The 21,826-nt window shown below is 45.6% G+C and overlaps 1 protein-coding gene across 9 annotated transcripts in view; it reads left to right on the top strand.

The window, feature by feature from the left end:
• GIT2 (GIT ArfGAP 2) overlaps positions 1-21,826 on the top strand; it is a 133,559-nt gene that overhangs the window by 32,251 nt on the left and 79,482 nt on the right. For 7 of the 9 annotated variants that reach the window (XM_033954900.1, XM_033954899.1, XM_033954895.1 and 4 more), the window contains exons 5-9: positions 2,465-2,551; positions 4,121-4,251; positions 5,133-5,227; positions 12,029-12,074; positions 14,851-14,902. In XM_033954900.1, the coding sequence (XP_033810791.1) occupies positions 2,465-2,551; positions 4,121-4,251; positions 5,133-5,227; positions 12,029-12,074; positions 14,851-14,902 (411 nt within the window). The remainder of the gene's footprint in view (positions 1-2,464; positions 2,552-4,120; positions 4,252-5,132; positions 5,228-12,028; positions 12,075-14,850; positions 14,903-21,826) is intronic. The other 2 variants (XM_033954902.1, XM_033954894.1) reach the window with 1 other exon arrangement.

Here is a 21,826-nt window from a genome sequence, read left to right as displayed (position 1 = left end):
TTTATTGGAACTCACTTCATGAGTGAGAGAGATGTTCAAATCCACCTCATTTAATTCTTTAAGGAATTCCTCCAACTCGTGACATTCCCCATTCCACGTAAAAAAGATGTCGTCTATGTATCTTCTCCAAAAACCTACTCTGTTAAACCACCTAGATGTATACACATATTTTTCTTCGTATTCAGACATATAGAGGCAGGCGACTGAAGGGGCCACTGTGGCCCCCATCGCCACCCCTTTAGTCTGAATGAAGAACCTATCTGTAAACTGAAAGTAATTTTGACAAATCACGAATTCTGCCAATGTGCCCACTAGTTCCTTCTTCTGTGTTGACATGTTCACACTGTCTATAGATTTCTTTATAATTGCCAGGGCCGCCGATTGTGGCACATTGGTGTACAGTGCTGCAACGTCTGCAGTGACCAAAAATTTACAGGCATGATTATCACTTCCCTGCAAAATTTGCAGGAAGTGAGAAGAATCTCGTATATAAGACTGTTTCTTACTCACTTGTTCACAGATAAAACTATCAATGAACCTTGATAATGGTTCCAGCACTGAACCAATGCCAGCCACAATCGGGCGGCCCGGAGGGCATGTGGGGGATTTATGAATTTTAGGGATGAAGTAAATATAGGGGATTTCAGGGAATTCAACAGTCAGACTCTTGAACTCCCTGACAGTAATAACTTCCGCCTGGCGAGCGGTGTGTAATACAGTATCAATTACTGTTTTAATCTGTTGAGTAGGATCTCCATTAATCTCCCTATAGAAACTCTCATCCAACAACTGTCTAAATGCTTCTGTGCAATACTGTTGATAATCTTGTATCACTATCCCGCCGCCTTTATCGGCACGTTGGATAGTGATAGTAGGATCCTGCTGTAAAGACTTGAGTATGCTGAATTGCTGCAAAGTTAAATTCGAGCCACAGTGGACATTGGAAGTCTCAATTCTTTCTACATCCTGTAAGACTGCTTTTTCAAAAGCAGCCACCGAAACGTCAGGTACTCCAGGCGGGATCCACTTAGATTTCACTTTTATACCTCTTACTGGTTCCACAGAATCAGGAGCAGGTGAAGTCTCACCAAAAAACGCTTTTAGACGTAGTACCCGAAAGAATCTATATAAAGACGCTCGATTTTGAAAAGCGTCATAAATACCCCTCCTGAAGAAGCCAGTTGGCGAAACCTGGGTAGGGGGGTCGGCAATTGTAATGAATGCAGTCACTTGAATAAAAAGGAACCCGGAGCAGCTATATTGATTACCCACTCCATTCAAAGCTAAGTTGGTTTTGTTTTACCATCTTTGTGCAGTTATTTAGCTGTTGTATTGAGGGTGAGACTGTGAACAACGATGATGGTCTCTTTAACAGCTGCTCCGTGAATTTTTCACTGAGACCTCAGCTGTGGGTCTGAGTGTTCACTAAATAACCTCAGTTACTTGATTGATTGATATGATATTGTTTTGAATAACAAAGTGAGTTAGTAGAATATATTTAAGTATATCACTTTGGATAATTAAATTCCCTTGAGGCACAAGATATTAAAGAAATATGACCAAGTGACACCCCTTTATCGGGCGTTGCATTTTTTACCAGTGGAGGCGGGTGTGAAATTCAAACTCGGTTACTTTTGTTTTAAGGCTCTATTTGGTTTGACTCCCAAATATATAAATGAGCTTTTTTCTTTTACAATTAATAGACATAAAAGAAGCTCACACTTGAATTTTGTTTCCCTCCTGTTAAAGGATGTAAATTCAAAAACATCATCAGCATCTTCTTTCATACCAGGCAGCAGCATGGGGCAAAGAGTTAGATCAACTGCTTAGGTTTACTGAAATTTATGGGGAATTTAGAAAACATTTAAAAACACATCTGTTTTTGAAATAATTAGGTAGTAAAATTTTTGTTATGCAACAATCAGATCTTTTAGGGTTTTTTTTACTCATTGGTTTTAACTCTCTAGTTCTCTTCAATTCTGTTGTATTTTAAACAATGTATTTGTAAATGATGTAAACCGCATAGAACTTCACAGCTTTGCAGTATATAAATAAATTGTTGTTATTATTATTATGAGGGATTTGAACCCACAACTTCAGAGTGCTGAGGCTGTAGCTCTAACTACTGCACCACACACTCCCCACTGTAGGCATGGCTAACGTCAGAAGTGGCATGAGGCGGCCTAAAGCGCCTACAGGAGCACAATTCACATCTAAGGTAGGCGCCGGAAATGTAGGCCTAGAAAACCCTGACGTATATTTCTGGCACCTACCTTTTGTCAGAGGTGCGATTCTGTAACCGTCACCATTGTGTGATTGACAAAGCGATCAGTGGCAACTTCTAAGGTGGCCTCCAACGATGGCACTGGTTAGAGAATCCAGCCCAAAGTGAATTTCAGCCTAATGTCAACATTTTTATTGCAATTTCGGATTTTAATGTTGGTATTTTATTTTTCTTTTATAGCAACTGCATTCTAGTGTGAGGACTGGGAATCTGGAGACTTGTTTGAGACTGCTTTCCTTAGGAGCCCAGGCAAACTTTTTTAACCCTGTATGAAATTGTGTTTGCTTAAATCTATTCTTGTAAGGTGTCTTTGAAGCTATCTAAATTGACATTGCTTTGTATCTTGCCCATTTACTATAATCGTCTTCTAATACAGAGGTTCTCAACATGTGGTGCTGAAAGTCTCGCACCCTTTTTCTGCTGTCACATATCTTCCTTTTGCCACTATCGTTTTCTCTCCCCATTCCTCCTGGACTAGCAATGGCAGCTCACTGTGCTTTTAACTTCCACACGCAGCTGCTGCTAGCGTTACTTTAGTGATTCCATCAGGCAGTCTCGGGACCTTTGCTAGGCTGGCCCACCTCTGATGATGCAACTTCCTCTTCCTTGGAGGCAGCTGGCCTAGCGAAGGCCCCGAGGCTGCCTAATGGAATTGCTCTCCTGGCCCCAACCCTTTAATCTCCCTCTCAATCCCATGATTCTCCCCTCTACCCCCGGGCCTACCGAGGTACCTGGTGGTCCAGCGAGAGTCTTTGTGGCAGGAGCGCAGCCCTCTCGCTCCTGCCTTCTAAAATAGATGTCGCAACCACTCGCAGCTGCTCATGGCATTTCCTGTAGTACCACGAACTGCCACAAGAGGTTACAGAAGCTATTTTAAAGGCAGCCACGAGGAGGCAGGAGCGAGAGGGTTGGGAGGGAGATTAAAGGGGAGAGAACCGTCACTATGGATTGCGGTGAGGGATGACAAGTGCAGAGACCTGCAAGGAGTTGGAAGGGGAGAGAGATGTCAGACCAGTGGAAGGGGGAGGGAAAGAGAAAGAGATGCCAGACTGTTGGAAGGAGAGGAGAGAGATGCCAGACTGTGGGAAGAGGAGAAAGGAAGGAGAGAGATGTCGGACCACTGGCAGGAGGGAGGGAAGAGGTCAGACCTTGGAAACAAGGAAGGAAGGAGAAAGATAGAAAGAGAAGGTAAGACATGGAAAAGTAGATTTTGAGAAGAAAGCAGAAAAAATGGAAAAAAGTTGAATCTCCAATGTTGGATGCAGGACAGAAAGTGAAGAAGGAGAGAGAAACAGTAAGTGGATAAGAAGTCCCTGGAAACAGTTAAGAGCACAGATAGAAGAAAGTGCAACCAGAGATTGGGAATGGAGGATTAGAAAAATAAAATCACCAGACTTCAAAGGTGGGGGGGGGGGAAATGAGTTTTTGAGAATTTATATCTGCTACCTATATTTTGCACTATATTTGTCTATTTAGTTGTTACTGAGGTGACATTGCATATTTTAAAGTCATCTGCCCTGACTTCTTTGGAAAAAAACCCAGTGCTTTGTGTAGTTTAATTTTGTGGTTACCATTATGTATTGTTAACAAGATTATATTGTGTGTATATGAAAATTGAATGGAAGAAATAGCATAACAATTAGTTCTATTATTATGGGGTTATGGGGACGGGTCTAGGGTGGAGCTTGGGTGGGTCTGGGCGGAGCTTGGACAAGTCTGGGGCAGGAGCATTCGGTTGATATTTGTTAGACTTAAGGGGTACTTAGCTTGAAGAAGATGAGAAACACTTCTAATGCACTCATGAGAAGGCATACGCTTTTTTAATTGATTTTTCAGGAGAAAGGAAACACCCCACTTCATGTTGCTGCCAAAGCAGGGCAAATTTTGCAGGCAGAATTATTGGCAGTGTATGGGGCTGATCCTGGTACACCAGACTCAAATGGGAAAACACCAATTGACTATGCAAGGTAATTGATCAAGTTCTATGTGAATATTGTGCCTAGTTACTATTGTTATAACACAGCAGTGATTCTTTGAAGAACAGCATGCAGATCTCTAGTTTATTTTCTGCGTACTCTAGGACTGTGCTGTCTGTCTTTCATGTACTATCAAAACTGTACTTAAAATGAATACAGTATTCCGCTGAAATTCGCAGGGGCTCCGTTCCAGGAGCTCCCGCAAATTTTGAAAAACCGCGAATGCGGTTTAGGAGTGGATCAGAGGCAGGAGAGGGCTGCAAGGGGGGTGGTGGTGGGTGCTAAAAAACCCCTCACAATTTTTAGGCTGGCAGGCGGTTTGGCTGTGCAGAAGGCTGACGGGAGGGGGGAAGAGGAGGAAGAATCGGCTGTGCAGAAGACTGATTGGCTGACTAGGAAGGAGAGGGGGAAGAATCGGCTGTGCAGAAGGCTGATTGGAATCAACAGCTGTGCAGAAGGCTGATTCGCAGACTCGGTCATTCCCTGTATTTTCTGACTGGAAGAGGCAGTCAGAAAATACCGTGAATGACTGAGTTCGCGAACTGTGAATTTGTGGGGGTCTGTTGTAGTTCTAGAATCCTGATATATATCATTATTCCAAATGCAAAGCTGCTTGTGTTTATAAATAAGTACATGAATGCTCACATGTTATTTGCTGTAGTTTGTTACTCCACTGTAGTTTGATCTGATATCAGCGTCTGCCAAAATAACTGAGGTGGATTGGCTTTGTAAAGACAGGTGTCTTGGAAGCAGTGTTCCTCTGTTTTTGCTTCTCTAGATCATTAAATAACTTGGGGTATTTACTTCAGAGTTTCTGAAATGCAGCTTTTCCCTTAACTCAGCAATTTTTATGTTTTAATGTCCCTATTTAGACAAGGAGGGCACATCGAGCTGGCAGATCGCCTTGTTGAAATACAACATGAACTTACGGACAGATTATCTTTCTATTTATGTGGTAGGAAACCAGGTAAGTCTTTAAACTGAAATATTAAGTGCTTTAAACTGAAATATTAAGATGCAGTTCTCAGGCTGTATAGGTAAAAAGCATACAGGCAAACGGAAGGACATCTCGCCTTGGGATATAAGCAGACAAGCAAAAAGGCAAGGGAGGCATCTTTTCAATCAATGATTGAGTCTATTCAAATCAAGTAATCCCAACAAGGATCCCAGTTTCGGCGTGTGGTAGACACCTTTCTCAGGGGACACTTGGCTGGTGGATGCTGAGTCCAAAACGCACTTGTGAGGAAACGGTGTGGTCAGCATTTGTACAGGTAAATGACCTTCACACATGTAAATGGGGACTTGAGAAAAGCCATTATATATATCCAAAGTACAGACAATTAACAAGCGTGCATGTTATAGGCAGTAAAGTATTTGCATAGTTCTGATTTTTGCAACAGCATCGCATGCATGCTTAAAAAAACCGTAGACGTTGGCATTTACATGTGGCCCAAGGCACACATAAGTGTTGAGTAACTTTGGCTCTGGAGGAGTAATAAAAGCAGTTAGATTTTTTTTTTTTTACTCACAACTCCAAGCAATGCAGCTTTCGAACATGGTTCTACATAAAATAGGAGCTCTCACTGTACCTGCTGGCACATAACACATGCATTTCCCATTATAATTTGTAATATGATATGTAAACCAAAATGCTATTCTGACTAGATATCTCTAGACAGTTGAGTGGTAAAGGATGTGTTTAAAATCAGTACTTTAAAGTATGGGGGTGTAATAATTTTTTTAAAATAAAACCAGTCAGACACAATATACGAAAATCTATGGCCATCAGAAGCGTAATCTGATCACTAAAAAACTTCCAGGCATTTCTATTGTAGTAAGGGTGGCTGGTTAGGGATATATGAATGCATAAGATTAAAAAAAATTTTTTTTATCATACCGTATATACTTGAATATAAACTGAGATTTTTGGGCCAAAATGTACGGGTCCTGAATTGTAGAGTTTTGCATTTGAACCTGCAAAGTTATTTCAGAAACTGTCCATCATCTTTTCCAACTCTACTTCCTTCCCAGGGAACTGCTCTCCCACACTCCCTCACCCCTCTCAGTTTGCTTTCTGCAAGCAGGTTGCTCAGAAGTGTTTCTGTTGTGCTCTGCAATTATTTTGGGGTATTTTTCTAAGTGTTCAAATGGAAGCTTGGTGCCCAGAGGGTCCCACTTGATAGAACCTCTTCCTGGGAGACACGTAGCTAGCCAGCCTGCTTTTGTATTTTTGAAGCTTAGAGGTTGTCCCCTGCGTAGTTGCTCGCATCCCTGATTATTCAGGAGCTTGAGTGCAGGTTTTTTGGCTCTCGGCTTAGTGGGATTAATAGTGGGCTGCCTGCATAGTCGTCCCCATTTTGCAATCAGTTTTTCTGGGGGTTGAGGCTGTTTGACCTTGGTCCGACTGGCAGCCTGAAAACTAGGTTTGTCTAGCGCAGTGCGTCTCAAACTGTATGCCATGGCACAGTGGTGTGCCCCGAAGAGATTCCGGGTGTGCCATGAGAGATTTCAGAATAGAGTTGCTAATCAATGTGATGGATGTGCTTGCTTTTGAGTGCAAATTAACTCAAAACGTGTCGTGATAGTTGACAAGCAAACACGCATTTCATCACCTACCATCTGAGGTCGTTCTCCTTTTTGAGATTTAATTTCTGTCAGCTGAAAATTCAAGTTTGCAAACATAAGAAAATCCAAACAGTAACAAAGCCTTAATTGTTATGTTTCTCAAGATACAATAACTACTACATAAAAAATAAAAGTAATATTATAATTACATGCCGTGAATTTTCAAGGACCAATCACGTCAAAGAATGATGCTTGTTTGGGTAATTGTATCCTTATGTACACAGATGCTCATAACATTGACAGATTCTTACGTATGCATTGTATATGTCATCTATTCTAGTGTATAATTATGAAGACAATCTTTAAAAATAAAGCCCCAGATGGCTTGGGTTCTGGAATGGGGCAATTTTTTGAGGTTCTCAAGTGATGCGGAAGTACTTTCAGGGATCACATCAGAGGTCCAGTGGAGGAAGGAGACGGCAAGCCTCAGGCTCTCGCTCCTCCCCAGCCTCTAAGAAATCAAAATGATGCCAGGACAGGTACCAAGCCCCCAAGAAAGGGGGCAGGCTGTCGTCCTTTTGGTCAGTCTGGGCTCAGATTGGTGCAGACCATTGTTCGGGATGGTTATGAAATAGAGTTCTTTGCCCCACCCCCCTTCCAGACCACTTTGTAGATTCTCTGGCTGGCCAACCAGAGAGAAGCCTCAGAGTTCGGGCAACAGGTCAAATGCTACTAGATCTTTGTGCCACTCAGATTAAGAATTGGGCTTGGGCAGTTACTCCATATACTTTGTTATACTTAAGAAAGACTCAGAGGATTGGAGGCCAACTCTGGACCTCAAGTTGGTCATTGTGGCCCTGAAAGTGCTGCCCTTCTCGTGAAAATCACTGGAGAAGTCTCTGGAAGACAAAGCAGTCAGTCTTCTTGGACAATGCAACAACGGTGGCCTATGTCAACAGGCAAGGAGGCACCAGAAGTGCCCCGTTGAGCCTAGAAGCTCAACTCCTCTTTTGGTGAGCAGAAACTCATTTTCAGGCTCTCTCAGCCATGCACATAGCAGGAATGGGAAATGTGCAGGCCAACTTTTTCAGTCAGCAGATGCTCGACCTGGGGGATAGGTCTCTGTTTCCCCATATGTTCAACATCATACTTCGGTGTTAGGGGCCTCCACAGATGGATCTGATAACCTCGGCAGTAAACAAAAAGACAATTAACTTTTATAGCCGAAGATAAAAGCCCAGAAGCAAGGAGTTGGACATGGCTCTTTTATGCATTTCCCTTGTCGCCCATGCTTAGTTGAATCATTTGCACAATTGCGAGTCATCCGGGGTTGATAGTCTTAGTGGTGCCAGATTGGCCCTGCAGGCTGTAGTACGCAGACCTAGTCTGTCTCCAGAGGGATGGCTGTGGTATGTAGAACTAGTCCGTCTCCAGAGGGATGAAGGCCTTAGACTGTCGGTCCAAGTGGACCGTCTCACTCAAGGACCTGTCCCTATCGAGAATCTGGAATACTTTGGGCTTACTGCATGGCTCTTGAGTGGGCAGACCTGATGAACAAGGGTTATTTGGATATGGTCATCACCACTTCGCTCAGAGCTAAAAAGCCATCGATGGTGGCAGCCTATGGAAGTCCTTTCAGTGCTGGAGTGCTGTGGAGGAGGTAGAGCCCTTCTGAGCTCTAATTTTGGTAGTCTTGGACTTTTTGCAGGAGGGTACTGAAAGTGCAGATAGCAGGCCTTTTCATTTTCCAAGTGCAGGACAACAGAGGCTCCCTGGCCTCTCACCTAGATTGTCACCCGGTTCATTAAAGGGGCTCTTTGGTTGCACCCTCCAGTGCGTCTCCCTTTTCTCTTCCTGGAATCCTAACACTGTATTTGCAAGGTCTCGGTGGACCTCCATATGAGCCCTTACAGGAGGCTTCCTTTCTAGATCTTTTGGTCAAGATTGTGTTTTTGGTAGCAATTATGTTGGCAAGACGAGGCTCTGAGTTGCAAGCTCTTTCCTGCAGGGTGCTGTTCCTCAAAATTATAGAAGCAGTGCTTTCCTTTAGCACAGATCTGACCTTCTTACTTAAAGTTGTCTTGACCTTCCACGTTAATCAGGAAGTCCGTTTGCCCTCTTTGAAAAAAAAAACAGAGTGCTGGATGTCAAACCTTGAGGTTACCAATGAGTTTTACTTATCTGATGACTTTTTTGTTCTGACCAGTCGTGCTAAGAAAGGGAGGCCAGCGTCTAAAGCAGGGGTGTCCAACCTTTTGGCTTCCCTGGGCCGCATTGGCCGAAAAAAATGTTTCTGGGGCCGCGCAAATGCTGCAGCATGACAGAGGAGTGAGCCGGCAAGACGGTAAACACTCGGGGGCAGCAGAAAAAAACACTGCTTCGACCGGGCTGCACAAAATACTTCACGGGGCTGCATGCGGCCCTCGGGCCACAGGTTGGACACCCCTGGTCTAAAGCGTCAATTTCCAGATGGATTTAGATGGCCATTTCCTCTGTGTATGTGGACTGTGGTAAAGCTCACTCCACCAGAGAGTTGCTACCTCATGGGTGGAAACTAGGGCTATCTCACCCAAGGAGATATTTAGAGTGGCTACATGGTCTACCTTTACCAGGTTCTAAAGGGTGGACATAGCAACCAGGAAGGATGCTGCTTTTGGGTCCTTCGTTCTGAAGACAGGCTCAGCGGGCCTGCCCTGGACTCTGGGAACTGCTTTGGTATGTCCATACAGTTCAGGGCTACTAGTCACACTTGTACTAGAAAGAAAGATTAGGCTGTTACCTCGATCTTCTTTCTGTAGATGTGTGTAGTGGTCCTGAAACCCCACTCTGTATGTTGGCTTCGCCTGCCTTAGAATTGGTATGGAGCTGGAGAAATCTCTGTCTTTCAGCTGAGCTGAGAAATAAAAAAGGAACATTCTCAAGAGTTTATAGTTTGCTTCAAGTCTCTGCTGGATAGCGAAACATGTGAGTAGCTGTAAGCCCTATATAAGATTAGGGCTGGTTGCACATGTTTTTGTACCTGTTGTACAGCAGCTGCTCGAATGTTATAATGTTTATTGGTAATATTTGTTAACAGCAGAACAGAATTGTACTTTCGGAGATTCTTCCCCATTTCCCTCCTTCCAGTTATGTCTTTAGTGCTACTTGATTGCTTTTGTGTGAACTGAGGGTGCGGGAGCAGCTCCCTGGGAAGGAAATAGAGTTGGAAAAAATGATTGACAGTTTTCTGCAAGCAATTTTGGGGTTCAGGTGCAAAACCATATGGTTCAAGACCACTAGATGCATCTTCAAGAAAGAAGATTATCGAGCTAAGAACCTAATCTTTGTTAAATGTCAATACAATACAAACAATACCATCATAGACAGCATGGAAGAACATTAAAATTACTTAGATAGGATACCAGCATAATACCAATGAAACACCTAGTAAGCACATATTAGAACATTCAAATAATTTACCGGTAGATATGATGGTAATGCTTTTTCTACAGCTTTCTATGTTTTTAAGGGCCAATTGCATATATATATATATATATATATATATATATATATATATATATATATATATATAATGGATACAAAATGAGTAGGATAATCAATTGGGATAAATAAATCGGTGGCTAATGCAATATGCTTTATTCTTTTGTGGCTGTGACCCATGATTACAACCAAATTAAAATTGTGTGACCTCCTTCCTCCAGAGGTGCAGAATAACGTACCTATGGAAAGCACACCCAGTCTATGAACCCAAACTTGTGTTTTTTAATTGAAACAATTTATTTCACATAGGCTATAAGAAAATAAAAGAAAATATTCAAACAAAATTTTTATCATAAGAACATTATTTTTCCATGAGAATTGACTCGAGTTACTTCCTGTAGTCCAAAAAGATGTTACTTTTAGTTGATATTGGACTGTAGTTTCAAGAACTGAGATACTTTTGAGGAACACTGTTCCTCAGTTGTGTTTGTTTACAGCTGAATCAATTGGCAGGTTTAAGGAAATAGGTACTAAAGTAGAGAATATTTCTGTTCAAATACATTCCGCTGAGAGTAAGATTTCATCATAGCAAAATACCACTATTTCTTTTCTTTTTTTTTTTTAATTTCTTTATTCATTTTTTCATATTACAACAAGTGTATCAGAAAAATACATATAATCTTATAAACACACACTTGATTTTCCTTCATGAATACTTTAAGTACAATATATCATATTTATATTCATATTTTTATAATGTTTTAGATAATATGTAAATCATTTAATGCTATTAAAGATAGTTTATTAATCTTACAATAAAGAAACATAATGGAAAGTGTTTTGAGGAATTGGAATATAAGATTCCTCAATTTTCTAATAACTCATTTATCAAACTTAGGTTTTGTGACCTCCCCCCCCCCTCCCCACTACACACACACACTTATGGTGCCCCAACTCGCAGTTTGAGAACCTTTGACTTAAGGTAGCCCCTTTTCTTTTTAGATGCAAATGTTTTGTGTCTTTTCTTTCTAATTAACCTTTTTTTTTTTTTTTTTTTTTAATAATTTTCAAGCATACAATATTTGTACAGAAAGGTAGATTGAGCAAATATCTTCAAATTTGTATATCAAAATAAATAAAGAGGACCAAAACAATAGGCTAAATCTATTTCAAGTCCTCAATTTGGAGATCCAAGATTACTTCAGAGTGATTACAAAGTAAAACAAAATTATCAATCCTAACAGGAAATTACAGTTTAACTAATGAGTACGGGGATCTTTACACTTTCAGATATGATGGTATTACATCTCTCTCTCAAGACGTGAAGGTTCTAGAAAACATATTTTAAAGACTGATATCGAATCACACACTTGCAAGGAAACGTCAAAAAGAAAACACCTCCTATCTCTGTTACTGCTGGTCTCAAAATCAAAAACTGACGTCTTGTTTTTTGTGTCTCTCTCAAGACTTCCGGGAACATCTGGATTTTATGTCCCCAAAATTCCTTGGATCTATTCTTAAGGAACATCCTTAAAATCTATTCTTTATCCGGTAGAAGAGCTACCGTCAGTAAAAGTGTAGCCGGAGAAGCAATAGAAATAGTAAATTGGAGACATCTAGAGGGACCTCTCATAGATTTTCATTATTAACCATTATTTAACTAAATACGTATTTTGTACTTGAGGCTTGCAAATATAATTTTTCATTTGCCAATTTATTTCAGATCACAAAAATGGACAACATTATATTATACCTCAAATTGCAGACAGGTAATTTTTTTTTTAAGCATTTAATAGTGAAATAGATGTATTAAGATTGTCTGGTTCACATTTTAATATGGATATTTAAACATATTAGATCATAGAAGCCAGCTTTATAGATGCAGTGGGTGCTAAGCATCCCCATTATTAAGCAAACTGCTTCATTTTGTGTCCAGGGACCAGGTACTTTGTGTTTTTGCAACCCTAATGGTTTTGAAATGTTAACATCTTATGTATGAAACTTACCCTGTTTTTGTGGTTTGAATATTTTTAAAGCCTCCAGTCTGGCATTTAATAACTGTTTTTCTCTTACAATATATTTGCAGGCTTCTTAATAAGCAAAATAATAAATTTAATACTTAGCTTACTATTCAGTGTGAGTTTTTAAACTTTTGTGTGTTGTAGAAACAACAGTTCCCAAAGTGAGCCTTTAGGTAAAAGGAATATAAGTAGTTTTTTTGTCTTGCAAGGAATTTTCTCCCTTATAGAGCACCACATACAATAGGCTAAAATAACATTGGAAAGAATTATGATTAGAAGTATGTGCATGCTGTTCAGATTTACAAGTTATTTCTTGGTCAGCTGTTACACAGAAATCTTCTACTACTACTATTAATTATTTCTAGAGTGCTATCAGATGTATGCAGCGCTGTACAGAGTCACAATGGAGACAGCCCCTGCTCATATGAACTTACAATCAAGACAGACAAACAGAATGCCAGGGTAGGGGTTACAGTTAGAGGGGATGGTTAAACTGCTGGCTAGGGTGGTGAACAGAGGGGAGTAGGGTTATGAGTTGAAGGCTGTCAAAAAGATGGGTTTTTAGCCTACTTTTGAACAAGGGAAGGAGCGTGACGGATGAATTCAGGTAGTGCGGGGCATAAGGGGCGGCAAGATGAAAGAAACAAAAGTCTGGAATTGGAGGAGAAGGGTACAGATAGAAGCAGTTTGACTGAGGAACGGAGTACTTGGGGAGGTGTTTAAGGATAAACAAGAGAGATGCTGAGGGACTGCGGAATGAACATACTCATAGGTAGTAGGAGTATAAACTTTATGAGAAGGTGGATAGGGAGCCAGTGAAGTGATTTGAGGAGAGAGGGATGAGGTGAGTGTAGCAAGGTTGGCAGAAGATAAGTCATGCAGCAGAGTTTTGTATAGATTGCAGGGGATAGAGGTGGTTCAGCAGGAGACCTGTTAGAAGTACATTGCAGTAGTCTAATCACGAGATTACGAGAGTGCAGACAAGGGTCCGGGTAATGTGCTCGGAGAGGAAGGGGTGAATTTCGATGATGATGTAGAGAGAGAAGCAACAGGCTTTAGCAGTTTGTTGAATGAGATATCGGAGTCATATGACTCCAGGGCTATGAGCAGAGGAGACAGGAACGATAAAAGTATTATTTACAGAGATGGAGAATGAAGGGAGAGGAGCAGAGGATTTAGGAGGAAAGGGGAGCAGTTCAGCCTTGGACATGTTTTAGTTTCAGGTGGCATCCTTCTTGACTATCTGCTGCTTTTGATACTGTTAATCACTGCTCACTCATTGGTGTGCTGTCTTTGCTTGGATTCCACGAATCTGTCCTTTCCTAGTTTGCCCTCCTACCTCTCTCATCGCACCTTTAGTGTATGCGCTGGTGGATATTCCTCTGCTGCTATTCTGCTAGCGGTTGGTATACCCCAGCGTTCTGTCTTAGGACCTCTTATCTAGTGCGTGCTGGGGGCTTTTAACAGGTATGGGGGATGGTGGTTGGGTTTCAGTCTGCATGACTGTATTTTTTGTAGAGTTTGTCTAGGTATGAGAACTTGTTTTAGCTTCCACGTTTTTGAATCCTTTCCTCATGATAGGATGTAGAAGCTTTTTCAAAGTGCTTTAAGAGAAATAGTTAACTTTTTTTTTTCCTTCATTTTAATTTGTTTTGGCTAATAACATGTTATTTCATATGACTGGATGTTTATATCTCTCTTAGGAAGAATGCCAAAGCCTCATTTTAAGTGCTTGGTCTGCGTCTCTTTCAAGGAACTAATTTTTAGTCCATTTTTTTTTTTTTCTTCAGAAATAGACATGTGGTTGGAAATACATTTTTTTTTCTGACTGCTGAAAATAACCAGTAATTGTTGGAACTTGGGAGAGACACTGAACTGTGCTAGTATTTAAAAATTTGTAATCTAAAATTAAAAATGACCGTATCTTTTGAACCTAGCAGCTTCTTTCTCCTGCTGTAGGCATTCAGCTCGGTCATAACCAGAGCTGGGATCTAGACATCATGAAATCTCTCCCCCTCCCCTTGTATGAAGCCACGTTAGGGTTTTTTTTATTGTAGGCCAAGACAGTAAAAGCACCAATGCTCGTAGAAATCCTTTGAATGTCGGAACTTTTACTGCCACAGCCTGCAATTTAAAAAAAAAAAAAACCCCTAACGTGGTTTCATAAAAAGAGGGGAGGATGGGGTGTTTGAGTTATCCAGGAATTCTTTTTTTCTATTTATGTAAACTTTCCCATCACAACATGCCTAGTCCAGTAATTGCACGGATAATCCTTTTGGCCAGGGCTGCTTCTAGAATTGTGTATTCAAGGGCCCTGGTCTGGTTACCAGATATTGCCCTTGAGCTATGATAGCTGCTTTCATCATCCTTCCCTCTACATCAGGTGCTGTGAATGCTGCCTCCATACTATCACCATTGGGAGAAGTCATCAAATGTCTTTAATTCTAGCAACTGAAAATTAATGTGTTAGAGTTTCACACCTTCAAGTTGTTTTGCAAACAGTGAACACTTTTTATTCTCACAGCAGTCTGGATGTGTCTGAGTTGGCAAAAGCAGCTAAGAAGAAACTCCAGTCTGTAAGTACATCTGACATAATAATTTATCACCCGTAAATACAATTTCTTTAGCACTCTCCAGACCAGTAGAGGTTAACTTTACGATTGGGTATATATCTAATCATGACCAGCAGGTGGAGACTGAAAACAAAACTTTGGGACAGTATATCCTAGCCCCTCCTCTCTATTTCCCTCAGTCTTCTTTCAGTCTCCAGCAGGTGTTGAGTGATCTGTACCCATCTCCCTTGGTAGGGCTGTTGGAATTTGTTTAGGGGGTTTATTGTCCCTGTTTTTAGCCGGACGGAGCTTGGGCGGACTCTGTTTGGGGGTTCGTCCGACCTCGGGGGTGTTAAACCCGGCGGGTCACGAGCGGGGTCCCTCCCCCCACTTCCTCCACCTCCCCACATTTTTTTAGAGGAGCCTCAGCAGTAAGCCTTGCCCCCTAAATCAAGCAAGGCATATTGCTTTGAGAGCCTGTGGAGTCTGTTCTGTAAAAAAAAAAAAACAAAAAAAAAAAAAACAAAAAAAATCCTGAGGTAGTGCTGGTCTGGAGGGTTGTTTCCCTTTAAGAAAACTGTATTTTACTGTATTTTTTCATGTAACCAGCACTTTTTTTATAGCTAGGTCGCGTATGGAGCAATTGTGCCCTTCTCCGGGGGAGAAGGCCACAATTTTAGTCCAGCCGCGAGGCACTCGCGGCCGGCCTGAACTCGGCGGTTTGGGTCGGTGAGGTGGTGGAGCTCCGTCGGCAGCGGCTGCAGGCGCCCAGAGCTCCCCGCCGATGGTGCCTCGCGAGTCGGCTTGGAGCAGTGGGGAAGCCCGGTCTTCCACAACCGCCCACGGAGGGATTCCCCGAAGGATTCCCTCTCAGCTGATTTTTTGACAGCTGATGCCGGCTTGCCTGCTTTAGCGGCTGAGACTATTCAGGTTTCTCAGCTGCTTCAGGCTATGGAGGGAGCTTTTTTGGCGGGAAAACCGCCATCTTCTCTGTCTGGCCCCTCCATTTTGTCTTCCACCTCAGGTGACCTTCCCCCTGTTTTGGCTAAGCAGGGGCAGGTTTCTGCTGGGTCCCCTGCTGTGGCAGGGAGTCCCTTGGGACCCTCGGGGGGTTTTTCCCCTGATTTTTTCTTTTCATTATGCAAAGCCTATTTTCAGGCGGCTGGGGGTCCCGGTTGCGCCCAGGGGGTCTCGGGGGGTGGGGTTTCCTCCGCGCTCCCTGCGGCTTTGCCTCTCTCGTCTGACGTGACGTCCCCTCCGCCGCCTCTCTTGTCCAAGCGTCCGCGGGTGTCGTGGGACGAGGATTTGTGGTCGGAGGAACGTGTCGGTCTGGAGGAGGACCTGGACCCTTCTGAGGAATTCCAGGACCCTCTGGAGGGGACGGAAGCTGGCGGCGGGTTGTCGGGTTTCCCGTTCTCCAGTGACGAGGCGTCCATGGTGCGCCTTTTTCAGAGAGATGAGCTGCCTGACCTTATTCAACAGGTTTCTTCGGCTTTGCGTTTTGAGGACGCGCCGCCGGAGACTCCGCGTGTGGGGGACCCTCTGTTACGAGGGATCCGTTCCGTTTCCCGCTCTTTTCCTATGCATCAGGATATTCGGGATATTATTCTTGAGCAGTGGAAAACGCCGGAGACGCCGTTTCGGCTGGCGCGCAGCATGGCTCGCCTGTATCCCATTCCTGAAGGGGATCGGGCTACGTTAGCTTCGCCAGTCGTGGATGCGGTGGTCTCGGCTATTTCCAAGCGGCATACCGTGCCTGTTGAGGGCGGTTCTGCCTTGCGGGACTCTGAGGAGCGCAAATTGGAGACCATCCTTAAGCAAAATTTTCAAGTCTCTGCCTTTGGGGTCCAGGCGGCTATTTGTGGGGGACTGGTCGCTCGCGCCGTGTTTCGGTGGGCGGAGCGGGTCTTGGATCGAGAGTCTGACGACTGGTCTCTGGTGGATCAGGAGGTAGCGAAGATTGAGATGGCTGCCTCATTCCTCTCGGATGCTCTGTATGACTTGGTGCGGATCTCGGCTAAGTCCATGGCTTTTGGCGTGGCCGCAAGGCGTGTGTTGTGGCTGCGCGCTTGGGCGGCGGATGCTGCGTCCAAAGCTAAGCTTACTAAATTTCCCTTTCGGGGGTCGTTTTTATTTGGAGAGGACTTGGATAAGTTGATTCAGACTCTGTCGGACTCGAAAGTTCCCCGTTTGCCGGAGGACCGTGCCCGCCCGGCGTCTCGGGGTGGTGCGGCCCGGGGGCGTTTGCGGGAATTTCGCAAGTATCGCCCTGGGCGTGGGGCTGCTTCTTTCCAGTCTCCGGGGTTTTCCCGGGGTCGGTTCTTCCAGCGCATGCAGCCCTTTCGGGGGGCCCGTCGGGGGGCAGGGAATCCCTCCGCCGGTTCCCCCGCTTCCCGTCCTGCACAATGACGCCTTGCCGGCGCCCCCCTTGGTTCCGGTGGGGGCCCGGCCTGCGCGACTTTTTTTCCCAAATGGGCCGAGATCACGTCCGATCAGTGGGTCCTGGAGGTGGTGCGGGACGGTTATGCCCTGGAGTTCGCCCGCTCTCTGCCGGATTTTTTCCTCACTTCTCCGTGTCAGACTCCTGGGAAGACGCTGGCGTTTCGCCAGACCCTTCAGCGCTTGCTAGATCTCAGGGCAGTAGTTCCAGTGCCCCCCCCGGAGTGGGGCACGGGCAGGTACTCCATTTACTTTGTGGTGCCCAAGAAGGAGGGGACTTTTCGGCCCATCCTCGATTTGAAAGGGGTCAACAGGGCTCTCAAGGTTCCCTCTTTCCGTATGGAAACGCTGCGGTCGGTCATTCTGGCGGTTCAGCCGGGGGAGTTTCTCACTTCTCTCGATCTGACGGAGGCCTACTTGCATGTTCCTATTCGGACCTCTCATCAGCGTTTCCTGCGCTTTGCGATCTTGGGTCGGCACTATCAGTTCTGTGCGCTTCCCTTTGGGCTGGCCACGGCTCCCCGGACGTTCACCAAGGTGATGGTGGTCGTCGCGGCAGCCTTGCGGTCGGAGGGCATCCTGGTACTCCCTTACCTGGACGACTGGTTAATTCGGGCCAAGTCGTTGCAGGAAAGCTCCCGGGTTACGGCTCGGGTGGTGGAGTTTCTCCGGTCGCTGGGCTGGGTGGTCAACCTTTCCAAGAGTCGGTTGGTTCCGGCTCAGCGTCTGGAGTACCTCGGGGTGCTGTTCGACACCTCCTTGGGGAAGGTTTTCCTCCCAGAGGCCCGGGTGAGCAAATTGCAGTCTCAGATTCGCCTGCTTTTGGCGTCCCGGTGTCCTCGGGCGCGAGATTTCCTCCAGGTCCTGGGGTCGATGGCGGCGTCCCTGGACGTGGTGAGGTGGGCGCGGGCCCCCATGCGTCCTCTCCAGTATGCTCTGCTCCGGAGGTGGTCTCCCCAGAGGCACGGGATGGATGTTCCGGTTCCCCTGCGAGGCTTGGCGCGCTGCAGTCTGCGTTGGTGGCTCCGGACCCCTCACCTAGTTCAGGGGGTGGGTCTGGATCTTCCGCAGTGGACGGTGCTCATTACGGATGCGAGTCTCCTGGGTTGGGGGGCCCAGTGTCTGGGTCACTCAGCTCAGGGAACCTGGTCCACGGAGGAGGCCTCCTGGTCGATCAACGTGTTGGAGACCAGGGCGGTCCGGCTGGCGCTGTTGGCTTTCCACTCCCTTTTGTTGGGCAAGTCGGTCAGAGTCCTGTCGGACAATGCCACGGCGGTGGCTTATGTCAATCGTCAGGGGGGCACCAAGAGCACTCTGGTGGCGCAGGAGGCGGCTCGGCTCATGGTTTGGGCGGAGTCGCATCTTCTGGACCTCTCGGCCTCTCACATTGCCGGGGTAGAAAACGTTCAGGCGGACTTCCTCAGTCGTCACTTCTTGGATCCGGGAGAGTGGTGTCTCGGCGCCGAGGCGTTTCAGTTGCTAGTGCGTGCTTGGGGGCAGCCCCTGATGGATCTGATGGCTACAAGTGGCAACGCCAAAGTACCCCGCTTCTTCAGTCGTCGCAGGGACGGTCTGGCCGAGGGTCTGGATGCTCTGGTCCAACCGTGGCCAACGGAGGGGCTGTTGTATGTGTTCCCTCCTTGGCCATTAGTGGGCAGAGTACTGCTTCGCATTGTTCGCCATCCGGGGCTGGTGGTCTTGGTGGCTCCGGATTGGCCTCGTCGTCCGTGGTATGCGGATCTGGTGAGGCATCTGGTGGCGGATCCTCTTCCTCTGCCTCTCGAGTGCGATCTTCTGACGCAGGGTCCCATTCCCATGTTCGACCCGTCTCCCTTTTGTCTTACGGCTTGGCTCTTGAAAGGGGCCGCCTGAGTAAGAAGGGATATTCCGACAAGGTGATCTCTACACTTTTGGGGTCCCGGAGGCTTTCTACCTCTCGGGCTTATGTACGGGTTTGGCGTCTTTTTGAGGAATGGTGCCGAGCGCGGGGAGTGGTCTCCTTTCGCGCTTCTCTGCCTAACATTCTAGAGTTTTTGCAGGATGGCCTGGATAGGGGCCTGGCCTGGTCTTCTCTTCGGGTTCATCTGGCGGCCCTGTCGGCTTTTCGGGGGCTGGTGACAGGTCAGCGTTGGTCAGCCATTCCTGATGTGATTCGCTTTCTTAGGGCGGCCAAGTTGATCAGGCCTCCCATAAGGCCCTCGATTCCCTCTTGGGATCTCAATCTGGTTCTCTCTGTTCTAGTGCGCCCTCCTTTCGAGCCGTTGGATGGCTGTTCGTTGAAGGACCTTACGCTGAAGTCGGTCTTTTTGGTGGCCATTACTTCTGCTAGACGGGTGTCTGAGCTACAGGCTTTCTCTTGTAGGGCTCCCTTCTTGGAGTTTTCGAAGGAGCGGGTTGTTTTGCGGCCTGTTCCTTCCTTTCTGCCGAAGGTAGTTTCTCCTTTTCATGTCAATCAATCGGTGGTCCTCCCGGTCTTGGGTAGTCGGGAGGGTTCTTCTGAGCAACGACAGCTGCGCAAGTTGGATGTCGGTCGGGTCCTCCATGCTTATGTGCAGCGGACCCGGGATTTTCGGAGCTCCGATCATCTCTTTGTGCTTCTGGCGGGTCCTCGTCGGGGGGCTGGCGCTTCTAAGGCTACTATTGCGCGTTGGATCAAGGAGATGATTGCTTCCGCTTATCTTCTGAGTCAGAAGCCGGTTCCGGAGTTTCTCAAGGCTCATTCCACTAGGGGTCAGGCGGCTTCTTGGGCTGAGTCGTCGCTCGTGCCTCCGGTGGATATTTGTAAGGCTGCGGTTTGGTCCTCCTTGCATTCATTTGTTCGGCATTATCGGGTAGATGTTCAGGCGCGTCGGGACGCGGTGTTCGGTGAGCGTGTTCTGGTATCGGCCCTTCGGGGGTCCCGCCCGTGAGAGGGACTGCTTTGGTACGTCCCAATCGTAAAGTTAACCTCTACTGGTCTGGAGAGTGCTAAAGAAGGAGAAATTAGGTTCTTACCTGCTAATTTACTTTCTTTTAGCTTCTCCAGACCAGTAGAGGTCCCCACCCTGTCTGTTGTTGTTGTTGTTGGGGCTGTTGCGCGGGCAGTTTTTGGTTTTTGCTGCGGGTTCTAGTATTTTTCTAGGGCCGGGGAGAATTAAAGAACAGCGGCTGTGGCTCGGCTGGCTTAGCTGGCGAGCTGTGGGGACCTTCTTCCTTCGGGAATTTCTCCTCTGCATTTTCCAACAGCATTTTTGGGTATGTTATTTGTTACTCCTTTCGGAGTATTGTTTTTTCTCTCTGTTGTTTTCCAGTTCTTGGTTCTGCTTGGCTATTCGGCAGACTGAGGGAAATAGAGAGGAGGGGCTAGGATATACTGTCCCAAAGTTTTGTTTTCAGTCTCCACCTGCTGGTCATGATTAGATATATACCCAATCGTAAAGTTAACCTCTACTGGTCTGGAGAAGCTAAAAGAAAGTAAATTAGCAGGTAAGAACCTAATTTCTCCTTCTTACATATTCAGTGTGAAATTTCAGGTACAAGTGGTGCTGTCTGAAAACAATTGTGATTTAATAATCATATTTTGACACATAGAAACTGTATAAAATATTTAATTGTTTCATGACTATACAATTGAAAGGAGAGGATCTTTCTTGATAGGAATATCCTGCTCAAAAATCTCAGTTTATATTTGAGTATATACGGTATTCGCCATCTCATATAGTTCAAAACAAGTGTTCATCTTAGATTTCTGATGGAACTGATAGGTAGTAGCATGCTTGGAAACAGTGTCTTCCTTGTTAAAGGTCTAAGGGCTAGATTCGCTATCATGCCTGATCCATGGCCAATCTGTGACAGGCCCACTGATCCACAATAGTCGATGCAAATGGGGGTGATCGGAGGAACGCCCCCCACCAGCCACACGGATCGCTAGTGAGCGATTCTGAAGCATACGCAGACCATCTTCTTTGCCTGTAGATGATCTGCGTATGCTCACCGCAAAGGAAGAGCTGTGATTTTTACTTTACTTTTTTTACTTTAGTTCATGAGCCTGTGGTTTTAACCCACGGGTTAAAACCACGGGCTTGCACTGCTTGGGGAAGGGCAGGAGAGTCTTGTCATTCATCAGGTGCACAGGGAGACATGGAAGTACAGAAACGGAGGGAGAAAGAGAAAGACACTGCATGGGGAGGCAGAGAGCACCAGAGGTTTGGGGTGGCAGAGAGAGAGAGTCGGGGAGGCAGATAGCAGGTTGCATCTTTCGGGGCAGAGATGCAGAGGGCTTTTTTTGATGGGCTGCTGGGCTAGGATTTCAGGGCGAGGATAGTCGGAAAGCACATGAGCGACTTGTCCCCCAGCAGTCGCTTCTTCTGTCGTTCAGCCAGCCCAGTCGGTGTCCCAGATTTGTTTAGTGAATCACTGCCTGCCTGCTTTGCATGCGGTTTCCCCTCATTTGCATGCATGGATCGGAATCGGATCGGCACTGAGGTTAGAAAATCGGGTCGCAAACTGATCGGTGCACGATCGGTTTGC

Source organism: Geotrypetes seraphini, chromosome 8 (assembly GCF_902459505.1).
Source record: "Geotrypetes seraphini chromosome 8, aGeoSer1.1, whole genome shotgun sequence".
Classification (NCBI taxonomy): domain Eukaryota; kingdom Metazoa; phylum Chordata; class Amphibia; order Gymnophiona; family Dermophiidae; genus Geotrypetes; species Geotrypetes seraphini.
The sequence above is the reverse complement of the archived record's forward strand: the minus strand, read 5'-3'. Positions and strand labels throughout refer to the sequence as shown.